This window comes from Natrix helvetica (assembly GCF_964273705.1).
Source record: "Natrix helvetica genome assembly, chromosome: 1".
Classification (NCBI taxonomy): Eukaryota; Metazoa; Chordata; class Lepidosauria; order Squamata; family Natricidae; genus Natrix; species Natrix helvetica.
The window spans coordinates 34,604,169-34,631,373 of NC_138548.1; the positions used below are offsets into that span (position 1 = coordinate 34,604,169).

The 27,205-nt window shown below is 42.9% G+C and overlaps 1 protein-coding gene across 1 annotated transcript; it reads left to right on the forward strand.

Annotated features, from left to right (window-relative positions):
- The first annotated feature begins 327 nt into the window (after positions 1-327).
- AKAP5 (A-kinase anchoring protein 5) lies at positions 328-23,553 on the forward strand. The gene is made up of 2 exons (XM_081935340.1): positions 328-521; positions 18,566-23,553. The coding sequence occupies exon 2, from the start codon at positions 19,282-19,284 to the stop codon at positions 20,749-20,751; it is 1,470 nt and encodes a 489-aa protein (XP_081791466.1). The 5' UTR covers positions 328-521; positions 18,566-19,281; the 3' UTR covers positions 20,752-23,553.
- The last annotated feature ends 3,652 nt before the right edge of the window (positions 23,554-27,205 follow it).

Consider the following 27,205-nt stretch of genomic DNA (forward strand, 5'->3'; position numbering starts at 1 on the left):
TCTAGCGGATAAAAGGATAAAATCCGGCCAGCGCTGCTGATGCAGGTCAGGAGGCACACCTCGCGTGACAGGCAGCTTTCATTCCATTATCACCTGCAAAGGCAGCAAGTGAGCGGTGCCTACAGACATGACAACTACACGTGTCAAGGAAAGCGTTGCAGGCAGCCCCCAGGAGCGCCACACAGCCTGCATCTTCACCTTCTTAAAAGCTTCCCGTCCATCCGCCGCAGGGCGATGACCCTGGAGGGCCAGCCGGCGGCCCTCGACGACAAAGGGAGTCGCCGCTGCGCCTGAGCTCCTCCAGGACCCTCCTTCTCGGGGCGACTCCTTGGCGTCGCCAGAGCGCCAGCGGCGGGCGGGCTCTGCTCCTTCCACCCTCCCCGGGAGTCAAGTGGGAGGATCTGCCGCGGCAAGCAAAGAAGCCGCCGCCGCCGCCGCCGCCGCCGCCGCTCGGAGGCGAGCGCTGATTTCAACCGCCGAGGCAGGAGGCAGGGATTCGAGAACGGCTGGGTTGGGAGCAGGTGAGCCCGTTGCGGGGACCGGGCGGGGGGAGGTAGCCAGCCGTCGCGGTTCCCTGGCCGGAGCCGAGGCGGGGAAATGCAAAGCCGAGAGCGCTGGCGGAGGGGGGGGGAGGTGGTCGCCCGCTTGAAGGAAGAGCGGGAGGGTGGGGGTGAGGATAGACCCCATAAAAGGATGCGCGACCGCAGCTCCTTGCAGCCTTGGGACCCGCGCTCTCCTTCGTGCAGGTGGAGCGGGAAAGGAAAGGGCGAAGGGTGCTAAGCTGCGATCTTTGCAACGCGTGGCTGTATTGCTAATGCCTCCCCCCCCACACACACACACACATCCCATCTTCCCGGTGCACAAGGGCATTTTAATCTCGCGCAACGCAAGGACAGCTGCTCGGTGTGGGTGTGTGCAGAGTACAGGAGACGGAGATCTCTTTGCTCGGTCCCCCAAAACTGGAAGCAGCATCACAACCCCCCTCCTCCATTTCTGAGTAGGCTTCACACTCAGGGAAGTTGAGGGAGCCTTTCTCTTCAACGGGAGAGTCACGCTTAGTAAAGTCTCCCCTGAGCTGCTTGGGAGGAGGCTTTGTGTGGGCAAAGGGGGTTTCAAGGGGAACCAGCCGCCAACACTCGGGTGGGAGGATAGAAACGATGGGTGCTGGGCCTCCTCCTCGCAGGGCATCTCCCTTGAGCATGGGTGCATCTTGCTTGAGCAGACCACAACCGCTGCTTGGCATCCTCAGTGTTTTTTGGACTGGGAAATGGGAGCCATCCTGGAACCATTGTGCTGGCATGGGATGCTTGCAACAAATGAAGGTCCCAAGCAGGCAACTGTTCGCTTTAACTGCAATCACCAAAGCCTACAGCTGGCGCAGGAACAGTACAATACAGTAGCTGGGTTGGACTAGATAACCTCCAAGGTCCCTTCCAACTCTGTTACTGTTTACATGAACATTTACTTGTGCGACTAGAAGTAAGCAGCCCTTTTTGTATTTGTTTTTTAAGATTCTGCATTATCATACTTTGGACCTGGTGCAGAGGGCTAGGTTTCCAACCACAGGACCTCACAAATGTATATTCGCTTGAGTAGGACAATTCCAGCCAGCCACCTTAATTAAGCTGGTAGTCTCCGGTGCTGAAATCAGCTGGATATGAAGTTTAAGAAGCTGCTGTCTGGATTTCAAGCTTTGGTAAAAATGCCGGCCAGGATATCTGCACAGCAGCCACCATAGCCCCTGATTGTTGTGTCATCCTTCCTTTTTTTTTTATCCTTCCCATCCATGCCTGGAAGGCAAGCACCAATTGGGCAGACTTTTGAGGATGTCTATTTTCATGAGCAAACAGCATCCCTGGTCATAGACCAGGAGTGTCCAAACTTGGCAACTTTAAGACTTGTGGACTTCAACTCCCAGAATTCCCCAGCCAGCAGAGCTTGGGATGTGCAATTCTGCTGGGGAATTCTGGGAGTTGAAGTCCACAAGTCTTAAAGTTGCCAAGTTTGGACACCCCTGTCATAGACCCATAGAGTTTGAAGTGTAATATTGTGGAGTTCAACCCCCCAGCTCAGTGCAGGTGTTCTTGCACATTATGAAAGGGTGAACTCCACAGGTGAATTGGTGGGAAAATAACTTGAGGCATTCCTGTTTCAGCTTCTTGCTGTCATTTGAGCTAGAACAGTGGTTCTCAACCTCTGGGTCGGGGCCCCTTTGGGGGTCAAACGATCCTTTCACAGGGGTCGCCTAAGACCATCGGAAAACACAGATTTTCGATGGTCTTAGGAACCGAGACATCAATTTTATGGTTGGGGGTCACAACAACATGTGGAACTGTATTAAAGGGTCGTGGCATTGGGAACGTTGAGAACCACTGAGCTAGAAGGATAAATTCTTGTCAATTTCATCCAATTCTTGCTTTCTGCCAGAACGTGGTTTGGCAAAAAGCCTCAGTAAAAAAAGTTCAACAATTAATGTTATTGGATTCAATTCCAGAAGAACTGAGAGGCACATCAGCACTGAGAGAGAAGAGAAAGGAATGGGATGTGTGTGTGTTTATGTGTGTGAGTGTGTGTGTGTGGGCGCCTCTTCTTTATGAGTGTTTGGGAAAAGTTTTGTGTTCTCTTGCTCTTTTGTTTGCTTGCCCACACTCTCTTTTTCTCTGGCACACAGAATATTTTGCTGTGTCTTCCCTTTTCCTTTCTCTTTCGTGTAGCCTTCTCTTCCCCTCCACACCATTCAGATCCCAGCTTCCTGTCCCTCCATTACCATTTCACTGGATGCTTTTAGGATGCTTCCATGGGGCTGATTAAAATACATACAGCTGTGATGGCGAAAGGCACACAGAGCCCTCTCTGCTGGCACATACACCATCGCCCTAGGTCAGATCTCCATGGCATTTCTTTCATAAGTTTCTGTTTTCTTGCAAATCACAAAACAGAAGCTCCTAAAAGAAAAAGATCTTACCTCTTGCTGCACTGCCGGCATTGGGATGCCCTTCCCCCCACCGGCCAGCTGGTCTTTGGGTCTCTGCTGCGCGTACATGCATGTGCACATTCGTGCATGTCTGTGCATGCATACGTTCGCACATGCACACACCTTTCAGTTTGGGCATGCACACACACAGTTTGAGCACTCGGTGTCTAAAAGGTTGGCCATCACTGACATATAGACACACACACACATACACACACACACACACACACACACACACACACAGAGTTAAGGCTCACAGTTTCACTGGCCCATCAGCAGGCTGATTAAATAGAACCCCCTCCTCCCCAAGAAAGATTCAAACGTGAATGGGCCACCTATGGACTAGTCTAAGAGCCAAGGAAAAATGGCCAAGAATGACCATGATTGGAGGGATGAGGCGTGCAAAGCACAGCCAATTGACAGCAGGGCTGGCACTGGCCACACAGAACTGTTGGAGCCAGCAGAGTCTGGAAAATTACTTTTGACAAAAAAAACCAAGGAAAAATGAGTGGCAAGGGGCAGGTTTAGGATGAAGTCATGCATTTGTAAGCAAGCTGCCCTACACCACACACCAAAGCAAGTGGGATATGCAAATTAGTGGTAGTGTCTCTATTAGAAATCAGAATTGTGGATCAGATTAAGTGCAAAAAAAAAAGAAGAAATGCGTAGATAATGTAGCTGCAATGTTTAATTGCCAGTAACCGTTGATACAAAATTAGATGTTTTGTGCACCCACATCTCATTACACATGTATACACACACACACACACACACACACACACACAAACAATGTGCTGGTCTCTTCTGTGAGATAAGGTTCATGCAGCTTCTGGGAAAATTATCTAGAAATAACTCCTGATGGCAAAAATGTACAATTTTTGTTGGCTAAGAATAACAAGTGTACTTAAATAAGTGATCTTCGATTGCTGTTTGCCTTTGAGAAAAAGGAAGTACAGTTTTGGCAGCGGCTGCCATTCCTTCTGCTTAGTCCAAGGATTTGCAAAGTTGGAAGGAGGGGGGAGGAGGAGGAGACAGAGGAGGAGGAGGAGGGGGGGGAGGAGGAGGAGGAGGAGGAGGAGGAGGAGGAGGAGGAGGAGGAGGAGGAGGAGGAGGAGGAGGAGGAGGAGGAGGAGGAGGAGGAGGAGGAGGAGAAGCTTCTTTCCATGGCAGGTCTGGAGCAGAGCTTCATCTTTCATGGTGCTGTTGCAAAGAATCCCTACTTCCAAGAGATGTCAAGAAGATTAGGCTTCTTTTTTTTAAATACTAACTACTTTGATGCATCAGGGACTATGGGTGAGGTCATGGGGACCCTCTCTGTGTTCTGACCTAGGCTTCCCCAAACCACGAAGCAGACTCCTTGTCCTGAAAAAAAAACATTTTTATTAAATTACTGTGAATTCCTCTCATTCATATCCAGCAAAGTTTTTCAAGGGTGAATTTATAGTCACAGAGCTTATCTGGCTTGGAGAGTTGCCAGGCTGATATCTTCAAAACTTGGCAAGGAATCTCGGAGAGTCACGAAGTGAACTAATTGTCTCCTGCAAAGTCCACTCCCCTTTCGCTCCTCTTTTATTCCCTATGGGAGGGGCCATTCACCATCCACCTGTGGCCTTACTCCTTAGTCAACCCTTGTTCCTTAGCTGTTCCATTTGTCTGGCAACTCTGTGCATGCGCACACTGGGAACAGGCTCCAGCTGTTCGTCTGCCTCACAGATGTCTGACTCCGAAGGCAACTGATAACTGTTGGACGGCCCTAGGCCCATCTCTACCTCTGACGCAGAGCGCTCATCAGAGCCTTCCCCAGACTCCAGGACTGGCCCATGTTCCTCCACAACCTCCTCACTGTCTGAATCTGCTGCCAGCTCCACTGGCCACTGGCGGGCCACAACACTCTGGTCCCCTCTATCCTAGAGTGAACACTAGTGAAGGAGGACAGCAGAGTTACACCATCCATGGGTTGGGAGGAAGAGGCTTTAATGGCAAGCGCCTACCATGCAACGGGCCCTTGGGTGAATGGGAAGCCAATCCTAGGATGGGCTTCAGTGCAGAAGAAGCTTTCCCTGAGGAGGGGCATGGGTGAAATGGAAAAAGCCAGCCATGATCTCTTTTATGCAATTGTCCACTGCATGAGAAGGAAAGCCACGCAACACTATCGATTTTGAATATTTGCTGATCACCTATAAAAGTGGAAAAAGTGATCATAGCCCTCGGATATAACTTCAGCTCTAATCAGAGGTTTCTACCAGTATGCTAAAAAAAAAATCAAGAGAATGGCCTTGACCCAGCAATTGAAGCTCTGCCTCTTTTGTTATATCTATTACACATGTTATACAGGAAATCCTCACGTTACAACACTTCCTTTAGTGACCATTCAAAGTTATAACGGTAAAGGTTCCCCTTGCACATATGTGCTAGTCATTCCTGCCTCTAGGGGACGGTGGTGCTCATCTCTGTTTCAAAGCCGAAGAGCCAGCATTGTCCAAAGATGTCTCCGTGATCATGTAGCCGGGATGACTAAACGCCGAAGGCGCACAGAACGCTGTTACCTTCCCACCAAAGGTGGTCCCTATTTTCCTACTTGCATCTTTACATGCTTTCGAACTGCTAGTTTGGCAGAAGCTGAGACAAGTAACGGGAGCTCACTCCATTATGCAGCGCTAGGGATTCGAACCGCCGAACTACCGACCTGTCTTAGCCACTGTGCCTCTTATTCAAAGTTATAATGGCACTGAAAAAAATGACTTATGACCGTTTTTCACACCGTTGCAGGAATCCCCTTGGTCACAAGATCAAAATTTAGATGTTTGGCAACTGACTCATGACGGTTGCAGTGTCCTGGGGTCATGTGGTCACCTTTTGTGACCTTCTGACAAGCAAAGTCAATGGGGAAGCCAGGTTCACTTAACAACTGGGTTACTAACTTAACAGCAATGATTCGCTTAACAACTGGCAAGAGCGGTCGTAAAGTGGGGCCAAACTCACTTGACAAATGTTTCACTTAGCAACATAAATCTTGGGCCCAATTGTGGTCGTAGGTCAAGGGCCACCTGTACACATAACAAATGGATGGAGCTTCGATTGCAGCTGCCATCTTGACTTTTTTTAACCATACCTTACAGAAGCTTTAGAGCAGGGGTGTCCAAACTTGGGAACTTTAAGACTTGTGGACTTCAACTCCCAGAATTCCCCAGCCAAGCTGGCTGGGGAATTCTGGGAGTTGAAGTCCACAAGTCTTAAAGTTCCCAAGTTTGGATACCCCTGCTTTAGAGCTTTGTCTCTAATTAGAGGTGATATTCAGCCAGTTCGGACCGGTTCACCTGAACCACGAGTGGAGCTCGCAGGTGGGGTGGTCCCGCCTCTGCCCACCTGTCCCGCCTCTATGCTGTCCTATTTAGGCATGTTTTCAAGCTGTGTGCATGCATGCAAGCCTAGTGCGCGAGCAAAGCGCATGTGCGGACAGTCGTGTGCATGCATTGAGGGCGTGTTCTTGCATTTGCAAACGGGTAGAGAAAGTAAGTGAATACTACCCCTGTCTCCAATATTAATCTTGTCTATTCAGAAGTAAAGGGAAAGAAAACAAACCAGATATCCATCTAAGAAGGAATGACCGAAGAAATACTCTATACGGATGCTTCTTGTGCCGACTGTTAAGGCTGCTGTAGGAAGGCTGCCTGCAACCTAATAAAATTAAATGGAATCCATCTTGATTCTGATAAAATGTTAATCCTATTAAAAGCATATATAAATGAATGAGTAAAAGTAATTACCATAATGAAGCCAGGAGTATATTTTTAATATGATTAAGTGGTAGATAATGTATGCCATAGCAGAGAGCATTATATAACTGTTCTTCCCACCTGTGTGAAAAGTGAGAATGTCTCTTCCATATGGAGCTTTCTGTCTTTATATAAGCATTTATCATAAAATTGTATCTTAACATAATCTGCTCTCCTATTACTTAGGATATTTATTTGACATCTAACTGATTTAATACTCTGATGTCACTATTTAAAAGTACTCAGTGAGAAGGTTCAAAAATTAGCCTTCAGTGTAAGTAATAAGAAACTTACATTAACAAAAATATGGCTTAATTCACATTATCAGAACAGGACATGTTTTGTACTAACTGTGAACTGAGTTTTCAGATGTATAACCCAGAAATCACATTTTATGGTTGATTGCTCCTTATTTTCTCTTGCTTCAAGTTTATAAATTTATTGTTCTCTCAACATCAGATTCTAGTAGGGAACAAAGCCCTTATATCATACCAAACCATATTTAGTGTAAACTATTTCATTTATATCAATACTATTTGTAAGCCATGATTAATTACCATAACTAAGTGTCTAAAACACCGAGTTTGTTGATAAGAAGGTTGGCAGTTCAGCGGTTTGAATCCCTAGCACCACGTAATGGAGTGAGCTCCCGTTACTTATTCCAGCTTCTGCCAACCAAGCAGTTCGAAAGCATGTGTAAAATGCAAGTAGAAAAATAGGGACCACTTTGGTGGGAAGGTAACAGCACTCCGTGCACCTTTGCCGTTTAGTCATGCCAGCCATATGACCACAGAGATGACTTTGGACAGTGCTGGCTCTTCGACTTAGAAATGGAGAGGAGCACCCTAACCTCTAAAGTCAGGAACGACTAGCACATATGTGTGAGGGGAACCTTTACCTTTACCTTAACCTATCACAAACACTGTTGACCCAGTGTGATATCGGACAACATGACAACGTGATGCTAGGCCTTGATATGTAATAGTAATAATTTCTATCTTTGTTGCTGAATTGCATATGAAGATAAGTATGATGGACTGAACAATATCTAGAAACCAACTACAGGCATTGAAAAGGAGTACATAAGAACATTATTAGCTAAAGCTGAAACATCGTTTACAAACATCAAATAGCCAGTGGTTTTTTTTTAACAGGGCGAATAGATTTAAATACACAAGGGAGAAAAAAGCTTAAGAAGCCTTAGGGTTTCTTCGGGATGTCAGATGTTTCCTAGTGAACTCTGAAAATGTGCATTTATATTCACTTTTTTAAACATAAGATTTGTATAATTTTATTCTACCTCTTATAATGATAAGGAAGACTGATTTAGCTAGGTAGTACTGTGATACCAGACTCCAAATGTTACACTGGAACTACAAGGCATAAATTTATGTCTATGACTATGATTTAACTTTCAGGTCTATTCGTTCAAGTTCAGGGTATGTACCTTGTTGGCAATAATAATTCTTTTGATGAGTAATATTAGAAGAGCTGATGACGGGAAAATTTTAATTTCAAAAATGAGGGTTATTAAGGGTTTTTTCATCAGAAATGCAGTAAAGCACAATCTTGAATGCAGTTCAAAACATTAATATATCACAGTACTTGTCACAAATTCTAATGGGCCAGTTAGTGATCCTGGGATTTTCAAAATCACGTTAGCTAAGTGATTCATATTTGCTTGGTTTATAATGGATGGGCTCATTTAACAGGTTAACTCAAAGTAAACTTACCACATCATAGCTTAATGTAACAAGTGACAGTAATTCTGGGCTGGTAATAAATTATGTGATTTGCTACAAAGCTTTCCCCATGTTTTAAGAAGGATTTTTCAATTCTTGACCATGCTATTTCAGTGTGGCCAATTTCCCCAGCCTTTGTTTCTTTCCTCCTATTAGTCTAAATATACAGTATATATACTACTGAATGCGTTCACACATGTATTTTATTTATGTTGCTTGTTTTCTTTCTGTGCAAATGGATAGTGAACTGGACACTTTGAAAAAAGGGTTGTGGTTGAATTGAAATTGTGCCTCCCTAGTTTTAAAATAAAAGGTGGCTCAGCGACTAAGATGATGAGCTTGTCCATCAAAAGGTCAGCAGTTCGGCAGTTTGAATCCCAAGTGCCGCGTAATGGAGTGAGCTCCCTTTACTTGTCCCAGCTTCTGCCAACCTAGCAGTTCGAAAGCATGTAAAAATGCAAGTAGAAAAATAGGGACTGCCTTTGGTGGGAAGGGAACAGTGTTCCATGCACCTTTGACATTTAGTCATGCCGGTCACACGTCTTCGGACAGCACTGGCTCTTCGGCTTTGAAATGGAGATGAGCACTGCCCCTTAGAGTTGGGAACAACTAGCACATATGTGCGAGGGAAACATTTGCATTTATCTTTAGTTTTAAAATAAATTGAGACCATGAAGAATTTCAAAAAAGATCTCTCCAAGCATGGGGATACTGAAGGGTAAAAGTACACACATAACGTTGCCCATCTTCATTTTTATGCTGCTTTCCTGACTGGGGATTTTCAAATAAGATTTTGGATCCCCTAATCCTGGTTTATAGTTATGGTATGAAAAGAAAGAGCAAATTCTGTATTTGAAAGCATTTGGATACTTTTAAAAATTATATAAATCTACAACTTGCAATTTGGATCGGGTGTAAAATAGCAATAGCACTTAGACATATATCCTTTCATAATGGTTTTGCAGCCCTCTCTAAGTGGTTTACAGAGTCAGCATATTGAGCCCAACAATCTGGTTCCTTGTTTTACTGACCTTGGAAGGATGGAAAGCTGATAGTCTTTTTAGGTTACGGAAAAAACAGGAGATCTAATAGGAGAACATGAAGTAATATATGGCATTATAGGAGTAGAAAAATAAACATTTTTCTCCTGTTAGTGGTAGAATTCGTCAGTGAAATTGAGCAGTCGGAAATTTAGGACAGAACAAAGGTTTCTCTTCTTAGTAGTGTACAAAAAAACCCAAAATAGGTTTACGTATGAGAAAAAACAATCCATTAGTGACATCTGATATTATACAAAAGAGACTGAAAACTTTCAGATAACAATTTAATGAGTGTTGAATTCTGTAATTCTTCCTTTGATGACCAACTTTTTTTCCCCTTTTTGCTAAAAGTGAAAACTTTGAGGTTGTGGACTAATTTTTTAATGGAACATCAGTAGCAGAATCCCAATGATAGCCTTTAGCACAGTTGGTAAGTGTGGCTAATAGCTACTCTTGAAAGCCATTGAGCAATCTTCTGCGAGGGTTTAGTACTTACCACTTACTGAAGTCTTGCTGAAACAAAAAAAACGTATGAAAAGGCATATACTTGCTTAATGGACTTCTGTATATGCCTTTGTATCCTGGTGACTGCCAGGACAAATCCGTTGCCATTGCCTGTGTCCTAGGCATGAAAGAAAGTGACTGGTCCAGTTAGATTTGTATCTACTAGTTTCTAGCCTGGCGCTTTAAACACTATACCAGACTGGCTCCTCTCTTAATTGATATAACAATAGATGATTACAATATGCTATCTTCCTCCATTGGAGTCAGTGCACAGTAACGGTTGGAATGGGTAGACCTGCTTGTATGGACAATGAAATAAAGAAGCATTAATTCAAATGCATGTTTGCAGTATGGTACATTTACTTTGCAACTAAGTATTTTGCATAACCTTTTCTCACTACCTCAAACCAATTGTACTGTTCTTCCTGATTCTGTTCCCTTCCTAATACCATGCAACAAACTTTGTGAGAGCAAAGATAACGTGCATAATAACCTAGGTATATATGCTCCATCAGTAACAATAACTGGCCACGGGTTTTCATGCCCCGTTTGGGGCCTGAATCTGTGGAGGAGGATGAGCCGGAGCTCAAGCCAACAGAGCTCGAGGGGGCGCCTTTGTTGGCTTCGGAGGAATGTGGAGAGGAGCAGGCTGAGGCAGACCAGGGCCTCACAGGATTGGGACAGCTTGTTATCAGGGAGGAACGAGAGCAGGATGACAAAGAGAGGGCAAGCAGTGGACATTAGGAGTGACGGAGCTCAGGCGATGAGCAAGGACCGCCCCCTCCTGATCCCTGAGCACATAGTGTGGAGAGAAGGCAAGAACAGCGCAGGCCAATGACTTGAGAGGAGAGAGTTCCGCCCCCCTTCATAAGGCACACCTGGGGACTGAGATTTAAGGAGATGCTGTGGGGAGGGGAATTTGTTTGTTCCTTGTTTTGTGGACTCATTTTCCTGTTCCTTTGTTTTGATGAACGGCGCAGCCAGAGGCTACCATGTGACAGAGGTGGGTTGCTCCCTGTTCGGCCCAGTTCAGCTGAACCAGTAGTGGAATTCAGGCCTGAATCACAGAGCCTGCAGCGACCCGGGCCTGCCACACCCCCAAACCGGTTCCCTCACCGCTGCTGAGCTGCCTCCATTTTGGTTTTTAGTGACTGCGCATACACAGTTCAATGTAAATTGTTCTGCGCATGCGCGAAAAACAATTTACATTGAACAGCTTACGTGCGAGCGAAGCAAGCAAGCAAGCAAGCAAGCGCGAGGGTTGCATGCAGGTTGCGAACTGGTAGTAAAACCGGCATCAACCCACCCCTGCCGTGTGAGTGTGTGCGCGCTTTGCTCTGGGACTTGCCAAGAACGTGAGAGCGTTTGAGGGGAAATTTGGAGCATTAAACGGGAGTTTGAACTCTCAGCTGGCTGTGTGACCTTTGTGCCTTGTCCAAAGGGTCATCACACAGTTAATCTGGCCAGATCTTGTCTGGACTGTAGGTGTGACAGCCCTTGTTTGAAGGGGTGTGTTTTATACGCAGACCTTTTGGGCAGGGTGACCCTCCAAGGGGGCTAAACTATATTTTCCAGCTGCCATAGTGACCGTGGCACACAGAGAAGGATGCCACCAATTCGCCCACCTATCCCAGATCTAATAATCAAATCCTAACTGGGAACAATGATTCTTCTTGGTCTTAGGTAGTCTCCTTCCAAATGAGTACAGTACTACAGAGGTTTGTAATGGAGGATCTGAACTCAGACCTGGGCCCTCCTGCATGTTTTGCATGTACTGTATTCCATCGCTGAGCCAGAGAACTTCCTGATGTTACCTGAGCAACACGATGGATGGAAGGTTGGATAGATGGACAGTTAGATAATTAAATGACAGAAAAGATGATATTCAGAGCATATATACCAAGTGACAAATACATTCCTTTTACAATAAGTGATTTATAATTGCTATAATTGCCTTGGCATGTTTTTAAATATATCGTATATTAGCAGCAAATGCTGTTTGAAATGCACGACTGTTTGGCAATTTAAGTTTTCATCTATTTAAAAGCCAGCTGTGACTTTTGCTATAATATTGGACCTGTACATGGTCTTTACCATTGGAAGCTGTTTTAGTCATTCATTTAGCCTGTAGTTATCAGCAGTTCTGGCATGCAGTTCTTCTATATTTCAGAAGGAATTTAAAGATGTGTGGGTGAGGGCAGATATAACCAATTCTCAGCTCATTTTCCCATGAGTTCCATTCCTGCTGATTTTGTTTCTTAAAAAAAAACAATAAATATAGAAAAAGTACAAAAGAGGAGTACCCGCTTATTGTATCCCATTCGTCTTAAACGACTCTAGTGAGAGGTGCTGCTCTCTATTTCGAGCCAGTATTGTCCGAAGACATTTCCGCTGTCATGTTACCTTCCCAATGAAGTGGTATCTATTTATCTACTTGCATTTGCATGCTTTCGAACTGCTAGGTTGGCAGGAGGTGAGGCAAGTTCGGGAGCTCACCCCATGGCATGGCGCTTGGGTCTCGAACCTGGGTGCCAGCTCTCCAGCTGACAAGCTCAGCACTTATAACCGCTGAGCCACCACACCATCCCAATTCAAAAAAAGACGGGAGAAAAATGGACAGAACTGTCAAGGACAGAGTGTACAATACAATACAATAGTAAGAGTCGGAAGGGACCTTGGAGGTCTTCTAGTCCAACCCCCTGCCTAGGCAGGAAACCCTATACCGTTCCAGACAAATGGCTATCCAACATCTTCTTAAAGACTTCCAGTGTTGGGGCATTCACAACTTCTGGAGGCAAGCTGTTCCACTGATTAATTGTTCTAACTGTCAGGAAGTTTCTCCTCAGTTCTAAGTTGCTTCTCTCCTTGATTAGTTTCCACCCATTGCTTCTTGTTCTGTCCTCTTGTTCTGTAGTTTGGTTTAGTTTTAAATACAGGTAATCCTCAACTTACAACAGTTCATTTAGTGATTCTAAGTTACAACGATGCTGAAAAATGTGACTTATGACCATTTTCCACACTTACGACCATTACAGCATCCCCACGGTCAGTGATCAAAATTCGGGCACTTGTCAACTGATGGTTGCAGGGTCCTGGGGTCATGTGTTCCCTTTTTGCAACCTTCTGACAAGCAAAGTCAACGGGGAAGCCAAATTCCCTTAACAATTGGGTTACTAACTTATTAACTGCAATGAGTCACTTAACAACTGTAGCAAGAAAGGTCTTAAAATGGGGCAAAACTCACTTAACAAATACCTCGCTTAACAACAGAAATATTGGGCTCAATTGTGGTCGTAAATTGATGACTACCTATATTGATTGATAGATTACAGATGGATTGGATACAGCCACTCATTTTAGTGACTTGAGTAAGAATTAGGATTTTTGGTTTTAATGGCAAAAATGTATTTACTTTTTTTTTGGGGGGGGTGTATGCTTCCTTAAGCTATCCTGTGATGTTGATGCTAAATGCTCACATGGAGTTTTCATGACATGCACAAGAGAGAAAAGGTGTCAAAAGACAATCCCCCTTGCTGTCAACCTGTGGGACATTTTTGTTTATAAAGGGAGGGGGTGTTCTGACCTAGGCTTCACCAAATCCTTGTGTCCCCCCCCCCAAAAAAAACCTTTTGATTTGGCTAATGTAAATTCCTAGCATTCACATCCAGCAAAGTCCCTGCAAACAGTCTTTCAAGGGTGAATTGCAAATACAGACCTTACCAGTCCTTGAATAGTTGCCAGGTTAATAGCTTCCCGGTGTAACACTCTACAAGGAAATACTTGGCAAGGAGCCTCTCAGATAAGCAAATCTTCACTAATGAACTAATTGTCTCCTGCAAACACCACTCCCCTTTTGTTCCTATTCATTTCCTATGGGAGGGGCCAGTCAGCATCCCCTTGTGCCTTTACTCCCGAGTCGACCTCTGTTCCTTAATTGTTCCCTTCTCCTGACAGGTGTGACAGATGTGTTCCCCACATCGGGAACAGGCTCCAGCTGTTCTTCAGTCCCACTTATCTCCGACTCCGAAGGCAGCTGATAACTGTTGGACGGCCCTGGCCCCATCTCTGCCTCTGATGCAGAACCCTCATCAGAGCCTTCCCCAGACTCCAGGACTGGCCCATGTTCCTCCCCAACCTCCTCACTGTCCAGGTCTGCTGCTAGCTCTGCTGGCCGCTGGCGGGCCACAACAGGGGGAACCTTTAAATTTTTGGCCATATTTTTAAATTTGATTATCAGTGTATTTGGGGAGAATTATAAATACTGTCCTGAGTTTATTCCTAGGAGCATTCATCTCTCCATGGATCCCTTGAAAGAGAAAAAAAACCTCCAAATTTTTGACATGCACCTCAAGATGCTGAGGATTGAATCCAGGACCTTTTTGAATGCCAGCTATGTATCCTCCCAATTAATCTTGGGGCTCTTAATAGCTCTGGAGGAAGAGTTTCAGGCAAAGGTATTGCCTCAAGATGCATTGAATGGGCGTATTTCAGGGGCTTAATGATTCATGCTGCAGTTGCTATGGAAAGGCAACTGAGCCTATAAATAAGCATCCCTCCTAGAATGTGTATTGTCTTTTCTAAAGTGTAACTCCCTCTATGTTGAAGATTGTGTCAAAAGGTTTTGGTGTAAAGAGATTTTAGGGAAGCATCCTGTGAAACTGTTGGCTTGCCATACTTTGGATCCAGGGGTGGAATTCAATTTTTTTTACTACCGATTGTGTGGGCATGACTTGGTGGGTGGGGCTTGGCTTGGTGGGTGTGGCAGGGGAAGAATACTGCAAAATCTCTATTCCCACTCTACTCTGGGGCCAGCCAGAGGTGGCATTTGCCGGTTCTCCAAACTACTCAAAATTTCTGCTACGGTTCTCCAGAACCTTTCAGAACCTGCTGTATTTCACCCCTGCTTGGATCGTCCCGTAATGAATCAGAAAGTAGTAAATATTCTTAGAAATTAGGGACTTCAATGCTCTTTTGTATCTGCTACAGCAGGGAGCTAGGAGTAGGGAATCGCTATCTAGGACAGAATAATTTCTTGATGCACTCAGTCAGACCTCCATAAATTGTGAATGAGTGAACCAGGAACTATGCAATCAAAGGTAAGCAGTAAGCAGCAAGGCATCCTAATGAATGCTCTAAGTTAGGGGTATAAAACTCAAGTCCCGTAGACCAGATCTATGGGTCCATGGGGTTGCTCTGGAAACAGCGAAGGACTGGCCTGTGGTGCCTCTGCTGCCAAAAATGGAGGGCACATGGCCCTCCTGAGCTCCATTTTCACTGGCAGGGGGTTGTAGGAGGCCGTCATGGTCGAAAACAGAGCTTAGGCGTCCATTTTCGCTGGTAGAACCACAGGCGCCCCTGTCACAAGTGACATCGAACTGGCCACACACTTCCTGGCCACGCCCACCCCAGCCCCTCAAGGTCAAACACAATCCTGATGCAGCCTTCAATGAAATCGAGTTTGACGCCCCTGCTATAAGTGCATGGAGCGAAAGTTCAAGCCAGCAGCAGGATTGTTTATTTATTTTACTTACTTACAGGTAGTTCTCAATTTACAACCACAATTGATGCCCAAATATATGTTGTTATGCGAGACAGTTTTTAAGTGAACTTTGCCCCGTTTTATTATCTTTCTTGCCACGCTTGTTAAGTGAATCACTGCAGCTGATAAATTAGTAACGTGGTTGTTAAGTGAATCTGTTTTCCCCCCTTGACTTTGTTTGTCAGAAGGTCGCAAAAGATGATCACATGATTCCGAGACACTGCAACTGTCATAAATACGAACTAGTTGCCAAGCATCTGAACTTTGGTCACATGACCATGGGAATGCTGCTATGGTTGCAAGTGTGAAAAACGGTCCTAAGTCCCTTTTTTTCAGTGACATTGTAACTTCAAATGGTTGCTAAATGAACTGTTGTAAGTCAAGGACTTATTTCTGCTTTAATTAAATACGTATCACTTCTTTGTTCCAAGAATTCAAGCCTGCATATATGGCACCTTTCTTCCAATGTTAGTCCCACAATACCAGCCCTTGGGAAAAGATTGAATGGAGAAACAGGGATTGAGCTAAAGTCGCCTAGTAATTGTTCTCCAATGTGCTATATAGAATACTATGGCATTTGTGGGGATCGGGCTTAGTAAGAAAAACAATTAGGGCAGAGATGAGATGTGTTTTCTTGGGGCTGCTGCATTGCCTCAATTTTTTATTCCTCAAACAGAGAATGGCTAAAATCAGATTTTCCCAATTTCACAAGATTTTGGAGTTTCCAGACAAGGCAACGAGATCCAGGGTGATGTAGTGTAATAATTAAGGTGTTAGACTAGACTCCAGGAGACACAGGTCCAGCCCATCTTCATCCATAGAAACGTACTGGCTGACTTCGAGCCAAATGCTCTCTTAGCCTAAACAGGGTAATTGTGGGGATAAAAGAAAGGGAGATGCTAAGGTGTCTTGTGCTCCTGGAAGCAAAAGAGGCTAAAAATCTAACAATCAATTCATCAACCAACAAAAAGCCATGCTACCTCATACATTTAGGGGACTGGAGGGTAAAACATATGAAGAACAGTTGCAGGAACTGGGTATGTCTAGTTTAATAGAAAGAAGGACTAGGGGAGACATGATAGCAGTCTTCCAATATCTCTGGGGCTGCCACAAAGAAGAGGGAGTTCAAGCTATTCTCCAAGACACCTGAGGGCAGAACAAGAAGCAATGGGTGGAAATTAATCAAGGACAGAAGCAATTTACCGTATTTTTCAGAGTAAAAGACGCACCTTTTTCCCTCAAAGATGATGTTGGATAACCATTTGTCTGAAATGGTATAGGGTTTTGTGTCTAGGGAGGGGGTTGGACTAGAAGACCTCCAAGGTCCCTTCCAACTCTGTTATTCTATTCTATTCTATTTATTTTCATTGGGGTAACAGGCCCCTGAAAATCTTTTTTTTTAAACATAGTTTTATTGGTTTTTATTGGCCCCTGAAAATCTTGATGATCCAGCATTGCAGAATAAAAACATCAGCCTGGAGTTAAAGGCAAAAAAACAAAAACAAAAACAAACTGGAATTACAGGTAGCAAACGATGAGCATTGCAGGCTGCAGATGCAATCCCAAACATTTCCAATCCAAAAGATTCTTTGCCTGAGTCCCTAGCGTGCCATTGCAGACTGTAATAGGGGATGCTATCCAAAAGCCTGACTTACTTACAGATTGTTCTATATGCATAATGTGCAAACAAGGAATGTGAAATATGTGGCCTTCTAATGTATTTTATATTGCATTTTTATGCTAATCTGTATGCTGCCTAGACTCTTTGTATTCATTGATTTATAACTGTAAATAGAGTTAACTTGGGTCAATAGATGGGTGGCATCCGAGGTGGTATTCAGCAGGTTCTGACCAGTTCTGGAGAACCAGTAGTGGAAATTTTGAGTAGTTCGGAGAACCAGTAAATATCACCTCTGATTGGCCCTGGCCCCATCTATTCTCTGCCTCCTGAGCTGATCGGAAGGAAATTGGGATTTTGCAGTTTCCTTCCTCTGGAGTGGGGAGGGAATGGAAATTTTACAGTATCCTTCTCCTGTCACCCCCACCAAACCATGCCACATCTACCAAGCCACACCCACAGAACCGGTAGTAAAAAATGACTTATGACCATTTTTCACACTTAAGACCAGGGGTGTCCAAACTTGGCAACTTTAAGACTTGTGGATTTCAACTCCCAGAATTCCCCAGCCAGCTCTGCTGGCTGGGGAATTCTGGGAGTTGAAGTCCACAAGTCTTAAAGTTGCCAAGTTTGGACACCCCTGCTTAAGACCATTGCAGCATTCCTACAGTCACGTGATTTAGATTCAGATGCTTGACAACTGGTTCATATTTATGATGGTTGCAATGTCCCTGGGTCATGTGATGCCCCTTTGTGACCTTCTGACAAGCAAAGTCAGTGGGAAAGCCAGATTCACTTAACAACAGTATTGCTCACTTAACAAATGTGGCCAGAAAAGTTGTAAAACAGGGCTAAAATCACTTTCAAATTTCTCACTGAGCAACATAAATTTTTGACTCAATTGTGGTCGTAAGTCGAGGACTACCTGTACAAAGAAATCAATAAATAATTTTGTTGGACAGCTAGTTTCATCATCCCTTACTATTGTCCATATTGTCTAGATCTGTCTGAAACTGGAGGAAATTTCAGCAACATATAAATTCTAAGACACATTATTTATCCCTTTTGAAGTTCATGAGCTGGTGACGCTGCTACAACTGTTTTCTCTTGTTTGCACATCTGGAAGCTTCAGTTTATCAACCTGGCTGTACAGGGTAATTCAAATTCAGCATCTTTCTGCATTCCACTTACTTATATTCCTATAAAGAGGCGCCTGCTTTGTGGATATCATGCAGGGTGAGAAGCCATTTAGGCAAGATTGCAAACACTTCCTTAACAAAATAGCTTAATTCTTTGGAAGATTTGTTTGTGTGGGTGAATTTAGCATGCTGCTATTCATTTTTTCCCCTTTTCTTTCCCTCCCCTCCTGCAGATGCCTGCAATGCCATCCCACTGAGGAAGAAAATGGTCACATTTGCAACCAAAGAAGCACTAGCTGGAAAATGGATTGAAAGGCAGTAAAAAAAAGCAAATGTGCAAGGTTCCTGGGGAAATTTCATCCCATAATTGAACAGCAAAATGTTTTGAATGTGCTTCAAAACTAAATCTTTGACTGGGAAAGCCATATGTAGATTTGCAAATGGCTGTTGTCTCTTGTGTCCCTCACTAATGGAATAAGAGGCACTTTGTGTGTTGATTTTCAACCTATTTAAAACATTTAAAATGTTGAACTTCTGAGGGCCTATCACCACCACATCAAAAGACTATTAAATACATGTGTAATTCCTTCAGGAAGAGTAAAGAGAAGAGAAGAGAACTGTTATGAGTTAGCTGTTAAAAAAACACCTCTTATTTTGTTTCTTTTGCTAACACTTTGAGGTCAATTTTGAATTATAATAAATTGACTTTATTAATAACTTACTGACACACATCTGAACAGGATTAATAGTGATTTCCTGTCTCTAATAACTATTGGGGATTGTGCTTCCAAATAAATGGTTTAACGTATCATCTCCAAAATACAATTGCTAAAAAGAAAACCATAACTGTTCAATTGGTCTACAAGTGATATTCTTTTTTTGTAGATCAGCTTCAATTGTGTCTTTCCAGTGAAGCATTAGCAAAGAAAACAATTTTGGGGAAGTTAGAATGGAAGCCCAAAATATGGAACATTCAGCAAGAGGAATTCAGATGGACACTGAGCAAGTATTGGAAACTTCAAATACAACTGATCCAATTATTGCTCCTGACAGTCCAGCCACAAAGGCTTCTATCTTTTGCTTTAAGAAAAGGAAAAAGTCTTGTGAGAAGGGAGAGGAGAAGGATGAGAACCATGAATCCAATTCACTTAGCTTAAGGCCTGCTAACCAATCTTCTGAAATGGGGCACAATGAGGTTTCGAATCCATTTTGGACTTCAGGAGGGGCCTGGCTGGCTTTCAAACGACTAGTGACATTAAGGAGAAGATCCAAGTCCTCTCTGAAGAAACAAACACAGGCTTGTTCTCGCGTACATCTAGAGGTGGAAAGAGGAGATTCTGGCAGGACACGATTTCCTAAGGAGCATGCCAATTCTAGTTCTAAGATTCCCTGCCTAAGACTCTCCCGAAGCAAAAAAAGGACCAGCCATTCTCAAATAATAGAACAGCCTGATGGCGAGAAAAAAGGAAATGATACAGCAAGCATCGTGAATAACAAAAATAACAAAGAGCCAGAGATTGTGGCTATGGAAGTTCCCCTTGATGCAAAGCAATCTCCCAGCAGAGGACTTCAGGAAGGAGAAAGTGACAGTGGAGCCATAACAAATATGGAAAATGCAGCACTCTCCAATAGAGAGAACACATTTCCTGATCCCAATTGTTATGCTGACTGTGGTGTTCCATCAGAAATAATCCATTCTGAAACTGCCCTTGTAACTGAAGAAGAGAAGCAAATCTTTCAGTTGCATCATGGAACCCTCTATGGAAACTTTGAAGAACTGGAAAATCAGAAGTTCAACTTTAACGTTGAGATCAGCCCTCCCATTCCTCAGGACCTGCCTGAAAGTGAACAGCAACTTATAGGAAGAGAAACCAAGTCACAGCCATTTGGGGCAGGCATTGATGTGGTGGGCAAAAGCGAGGATGGGGCTGCTAAGGAAGGCCATTCCATTGAAGTGATGTTGCATTGCAGCCCATCTGCAATGGAAGACGAGGCTTCAGACATACCGGTTTGTTTTGATGAGGAAGAGAAAAATGAAGGAAATCCGTTTACCCTTCCTGGGGCTGGCATTGTAATCATGATCACTGAGGCTGAAGATGATCAGGATGAGGAAGAAGAATCGGCCCCTCCCTGTGAAATGTTTGCATTTCCCCAAGCCATCAAGCCAAAAGGGAAGAAAAAACGTAGCAAAAACAAAACTTCTACTGCAGGGTGCAACCACACAAAGGAAGACCAAGCATGCTCCCAGGTCCCATCTTCCTTTGACACCAACAGCGAGGAACACTGGACTTCAGAGCAATATGAAATGCTGTTGATTGAAACAGCTGCCTCGCTTGTGAAGACAGCCATTCAGTCATCTGTTGAGCAGCTTGTCAATGAAATGGCTTTGGAGCAAAATCAACAAAACAGTGTTTTATGATCATAAGAGCCTCTTTGTAAATTAGAGGCAGGCCTGCAACTCTATCCGGCAAGGGGAGGCAAATGGAAGCATTTGAACAAATTGGCTTGTACTAGGAAGGAAAGTATCATTTGGGTTTTCTTTGTCCATTGCCAGCACTGTTTGATCCATCCTTAATGACCAGTTCAGTATTAATGCTGTGAGGAAATGTTCCAGATGTCCTGAAGTATTTAAACTTAGCATGAGAGATTAGGGAGGGTCTTAATTCCTGAGATATTTGCAGTATCTGTGATTAACTTAATTTTGCATGTTGGTATAATGGATGTATATTGTATTGTATAAACAGCTTGTAAAAACAAGGTGGGAGGGTCTTTTGCTGCATGGTGACCTGTCTTAATGGTTTACTCTCTATAGTAGATCTAGGAAAGACACCCATTTTCTCCCTTTCCTTTCTTCTCAATTTATTTATTTTATTTGCAGATATCGAATTATTCAAGTACTATTGCCAATGATCGAGCACTTTTTTTCTACCCCACTGCCTTTCAGATAAGTTTGGCCTTTCTTAATTTTTAGCTGAGATGATAGGAACTGGTGTTCCACATCTGGAAGTCAGTAGCACAGGTGGGTTCCTACCAGTTCGGACCAATTCAGCCAAACCGGTAGTAGTTTGTTGGCTTGGGTCACCAGAACCGGCAGCGACCCAGGCCTGCCATGCCTCCAAACCGGTTCCCCGGTTGCCGCAGCATGTTTTTCCCCCATTTTTTAATGTTCTGTGCATGCACAGACCTATTTATGGGCAACTGCAAGTGCGCGGGCATAAAATTGCTTGCGCACCAAACTGGCAGTAATGCCGGCAGCAACCCACCCCTAGTCAGTAGATTGGAGAAATCTGGCTCAGGGTAAGAGAAACTCGACTTATTAAACAAATGGCTCTAAATAAAGCTGTTAAAGGTTCCCCAAAAAGAGCTGAGGAAAGGAAAAGGAATTGGTGATGCCCCCATCCGAAACAGAAATTAGATTGAGCAACACTACCCCAAAAGCATATTTTTCCATATAAAAGCTACCCATTTCTGCTGGAGTAGATGACTTCGGTGTTTCTGAAATCCTACCGATCACTTTATCAAAGAATCTCAGCCCCATCAAGAGAGAATCAAACATTTCTTCAGAGAAATTCACAAACTCTCTTCAGAGACAATAGTTATGGTAAGTTTTAAAGACATAAAAGATACTACTGCCCACAACGATTTTATTTATATAATTTTAAAATAATGAGGAGGAGTTTACTGCTTGCCGCAAAAGTGTTTTCCACTGAGCACAAATTCTGAAATACTTTTTAATTCAAATAATAAGAGCTAATTGGGGCTGAAACAGTGGGTATGTATTGCAGCGTGAACTACCTTCCCCTAAATCCAATCTAAATAAGACAGAAGGAGAGAGGGAGGGGGGGGGAGAACAGACTAAGCCTAAATCTTTCAGAGGCCGCTCTAATTCCAGATCCTGGGGAACATTCAGCTGAGTTGTTCAATTCCCTTTGCTTCAGGACAGTCAACTGGAGAGCTGGCTGTCCTGTCCTCCTTTACTCTCTGTCTCTCATGAGATCCTTCTCAAATTGGGTCAGTGAGTCTCTTCCCATCTACCACTGTTGGAGAAATTCAGAACTACAAAAGCCTTAAAATAGTTCTTGCCCTAGTTCCAAGTAAGGATGGAAGATGGATGGAGTGATGGGAGAAAGCAAGTGATTTTTTTTCAGAGCTCTAGCGAAGGACTGCTTTCCCCACTAAAGGTGTACACATTTTGAAATAATTTGAAAGCCTTTGGGATCTTATAAAAAGCACCACATCTCTGTGATCCATTAAAGCAGTCCCTTTTTTCAACCTTCTTCACCAGCTTGAAGAAGGAAAGTGATCCTTTAGTTAATGGAATGAATAATGCAATTCTTTAATCAGATACATTTTTTTCAGATTTACATGACATCCTTAAGAGACATACATGCCTTTTGGAATAGTAGAGATTGATACCCTTGCATGAGGTCTGAAGTATTTCTCTGAAAGGTAAAGAATGAAGAGCAAAGAAGTTAAGTGAATAAAAGGGTAGTAGAAAAAGAAGAGATTCTGGTGCTTTTTGGTTCTAATCTTCATTTTTCTTCAATTTATAACTGAGGCACCTCCTCAACCTCTCTGAAATAAGCTGAGAATTTATAAGGAAAACATCAAGGAACCGTTTTAGCAAAAACCCACTCTAGTTTTAAAAAATCAAGTGTTTTGTATCCTCTGGTGTGCATTGGGAGATATTTGGAGTACACTGAATTAAATAGGTTGTTTTCAGAAACTTAATTCCCACTTTATTATGCAAAGAAAACTCAGTGCAGCCAAATTCCATGAATATAAATTAAGAAATATCAGGCTGTGTTTATAAAATGCAATGAATGAAAGAACAGAGAAGTATGAAAGTTGTCAACAATAAAGTAAAAGCAAAAACAAAACAAAACTCCAACTTTCTAAGCAAAATTACAGTAGTAGGGAAGTCCACTAGATGTTGATCCTCCAATTTCTCCAGCTCATCCAAGAAATTATATGTGGTTATTAAGTGTTGACATGGCTTGACGGCATTTAATCAATCAATCAAAGCTTTTTAGAGCAGCCCATTAATTCTTTATCAGGTACTGGAAGACTTTCAAGGAAGGAACTTGGTGACATTCCATGACAGATATTTCATAGCATTTCCATCATTTCCACATCAACATACTTTGTAAAAGTACCTGTTTGCGATTGTTTTTTTTTTAATACAAGTCTTAAAAAATAAAAAGTATCTAGATCATCCTGAGTGGGCTATACATGAAACTTGCTTTCTGTACATGTCACATGTTGTATCGATGTGAGAAAAGAAATCTCTATCTCATAAAGGAACAAAAAGCAAGGAGACCATGAACAATGAAAAGCATGTTTATTTAAGATACAATTGTAAAAGCTTTGGAAAAGGATTCTCAATCATGAAAGATAGAGAATGTCTAACACAGAGTTTACAGTTTTGGGGTAACAGTCCACCTCCTTAAATGTCCATGTTGCACAATGCCTTTAGCAACTAGTCAACCAGTTTCCAGCCCCCCCCCCAAAAAAAAACCTTAGTGGCAGCCCCCAATTGCTTCCCACCATATTAGGACTTATAAGCTCAATCAATCCACATGTCAGTTTCTTAAAACTGACACCACCACTTTCTCATTCAGCCTCAGTTTGACCCAGCCTGTTCTTCCTCATTTAACCTCACGGCTCTTGTATTCCCCTAAATGTCCCCTCTATATATGGTATTAACTGAATGTGTTTACAAAAGTAATGTGTTATGAAATTACTGCTTCTGGTATTATCTAAAGTGTAGAAATGAAGTGTAGAGGTTCTGCTCTTTTACACAAACAACCTTATTTCTCTCATCGATTATACAAGGACCCAAATAAATTGGATGAAAGCATCTCATGGTATCGTCAGGAAGGGAAGGTACAGTCACTATTGAGATCTCTGAGGAATTAGTTGGGTCTGAAGCTGGATGAGAGAGCCAGTTTGGTGTAGCAGTTATGGCATCAGGCTAGACACAGGGAGATGAGCTCTAGTCTCACCTTAGGTTCGGAGCCAGCTTGATGACATTGGGCCAATTATTCTGCCTCAACCCTAGGCAGTAGGCAATGGCAAACCATCTGTAAAATCTTGCTAAGAAAACTACTGGGACTAGTCCATGCTGTCACCAAGAATCAATATTGACTTAAAGGTGCATGTGCATACACCCAAACCCACACATGTGCCATATGAGACAAGCAACTGGCTTTCAAGGGAAATTTACTGTGGCTTATAACCTACTGTGTACTCCCCTGTCCCCATTCCAATAAGGAAAAGCAGAGGAATGCTACTGGGTTCACAAATTACAAAATCCTTAGAAATGAACTGGCTGTAGGTCCACATGAAAGATTTAATTTATGGGATATTTTTTAGGGGTTTTTAAAACTATATTTTAGACACTTTACTTAGCTGTACAGTTCTTTTTAACCTCCTCCATATCTATATCTACATCTATTTATTTAATAATTTAACTATCTAATTTTTAACTATTCATGTGATGTATTTCTTGTATGGACTGTACACCGCCCCGAGTCCCTTTTGGGAGAGGGGGCGGTCTATAAGCACAAATAAAAGTAAAGTAAAAGTAAAGTATAGAGCCACATGAGGCACAGCTCACTGGTATATAGGACTATTACCTTGTGGCCACTAGATGACCATGGCATTTTTGAGAGGGTGGCTACAGAAACTGACTTAACAAATCAAAGTAATACAAGAAACTATTAATTCTTTATTGCCATCTAATTAGTGATTGGATGGCTACAGTACAAATGTGGCAGTTCTAACGGTACATGAAGCTGGAAAAGGCTGCAGCTATATCTATCCTGACCCTAGAGTTGTTTGTAGTGTGACAAGAATATGTACCATAAATGCAAGGTTGTGCATTTTGTCTCCTATTAAAGTAACTGTTGGAAAATTCTTGTGGGGGATTTCCAGCTTGGTTTGCACTCTACACACTCACTCTTAATTCCTGTCTCCAGATTGCAATAAACACACAAACCTCTCAATGCAGCTAGCAAAAATATGGTTTGATGTTATTTATGCAAAATCAGTGTAATTGGCAAAATGGAACAAAAGGGGAAAAAAATAAGGAGAGAGAGAAATGAACAACAAAACAGTTGACAAGATGAATCTTTCTATGCCAGTGATGGCGAACCTTTTTGACATCAAGTACCCAAACCGGAACGCGTGTGCGCAAGGATGCCAGAGCACCGGAAACCCAAAGACCAGCTGGCCAGCGTGCATGCATCCGCCAGAACCTGGAAGAGCAGCTGGCTATAGCGTGTGTGCCCACAGACAAGGCTCTGCGTGCCACCTCTGGCATGCATGCCATAGGTTCACCATCACACATCTATGCATATCAAAAGGTCTCAAAATTTTTCAGACCCACTGGGACAAGCCCTGTGCATAATTAGCATGGATAGCCCAGAAGGGAGTAGCTTGCTTTGATCCATCTGTTGTAACCTTTTCTGTATATAATGGCAGTGGAATTGAGATGGGAAGCGTTTTATTTATTTAGCTTATTTATATGTTGGACGAATTATGCTAAGAAAATACCCCAGTGCCCTTCACCACTTTGGTGTCGAGATATGGATTGGTTCCTTTATTCTAAGGAGGCAGCTTAAGAGTCTCCAAGTTGATCTGCAGAGATAGTCTGCAGTGACACACAAGGACATATGAAGTAACATTCCCAAGTGAAAGGCTCTGAAAGATCATATAAAAAGATTAGATAGTTAATCTCCCACATTTGTGGATACATTTCAAGAGATGCAATCACTTTGGATAATCCACATTCATTTTTGTCATGCTTCATTTCACCATTTCTAAGTAAATGAAAAATTCTCCCAAAGTGTATCTTTGGACATAGATTTAAAAGTACCATTTCCTAACCAACCTATTAGATAGTCTTCAATTTACAACTGGCCATTTAACAAATGCTCGAAGTTATGAAGGACTCAAAAAGTTACTTGTGACCTGTCCGAGAAGTTATAACTGCTGCACCACCCTGTGGTCACATGATCATCTTTTTGAGCATTTGGCAACTGGTTCACATTTACAATCTATTGCAGCATCATGACCACGTTTAGCTATGGTTTTTGCCATTTTCTGGTAATCAATAGCCATTGGAAAAACTGCATTTGGACTTTCAACCGTGTGATTCACTTCATGACAGTGATGAGTTGCTTAATGAGCATCGTAAAAATGGTTGTAAAACTGAGTCCAGTCACATGGTAACTTGCCTTATAACTGCAATGACTTACAAGTTACAACCAAAGTTCCAGGCTCAATTGTGGCCAATGACTACCTGCACTGTCTCGTTATCTAGAGCAGCTGTTTCTCAGCGCAGTCGTGCAGTTCCATCGCATCCAAATTGCACCATTGTATAGGCATACACATTGCCACTATTTGCTTATCTATTCCATGCTGCTTCAGTTAACTTTGCATCCCAACAGTGAAGTCTGCTTTAGTCTTTATTTGGAATAAATTGCTCTTGAATTCCCCAAACTCCTCTGGATTCCTTCATCTCAAATCCTGCCATTCAGTAATGTCATAGTAAAGCATTGTATAAAAGCATAGACCAAAGTCCCAATAATGGTTCACACAAAAGCTAAGTGAGGCCAGGTAGTTGAACAAAGCAGCTGCGTTTTAAGTTGCATTTGAGTCTGAGTCTAAAACAGTGAAGCAGCTGAAGCCACTAACTAGCAGGAGGAGGACAATTAAAAAACAGTGCTCAGCAGTGCTCAGAGCACATTAAAAGGTCCCCCGATACTAGTAATCATTTTTTTAAAAAACCAATTCTATGCATTTTAAAGTTTTCTTCCAGTCAGCCAATGGCTGCGAGATGTATTTGTCTTCATTTATCTATGCAACAT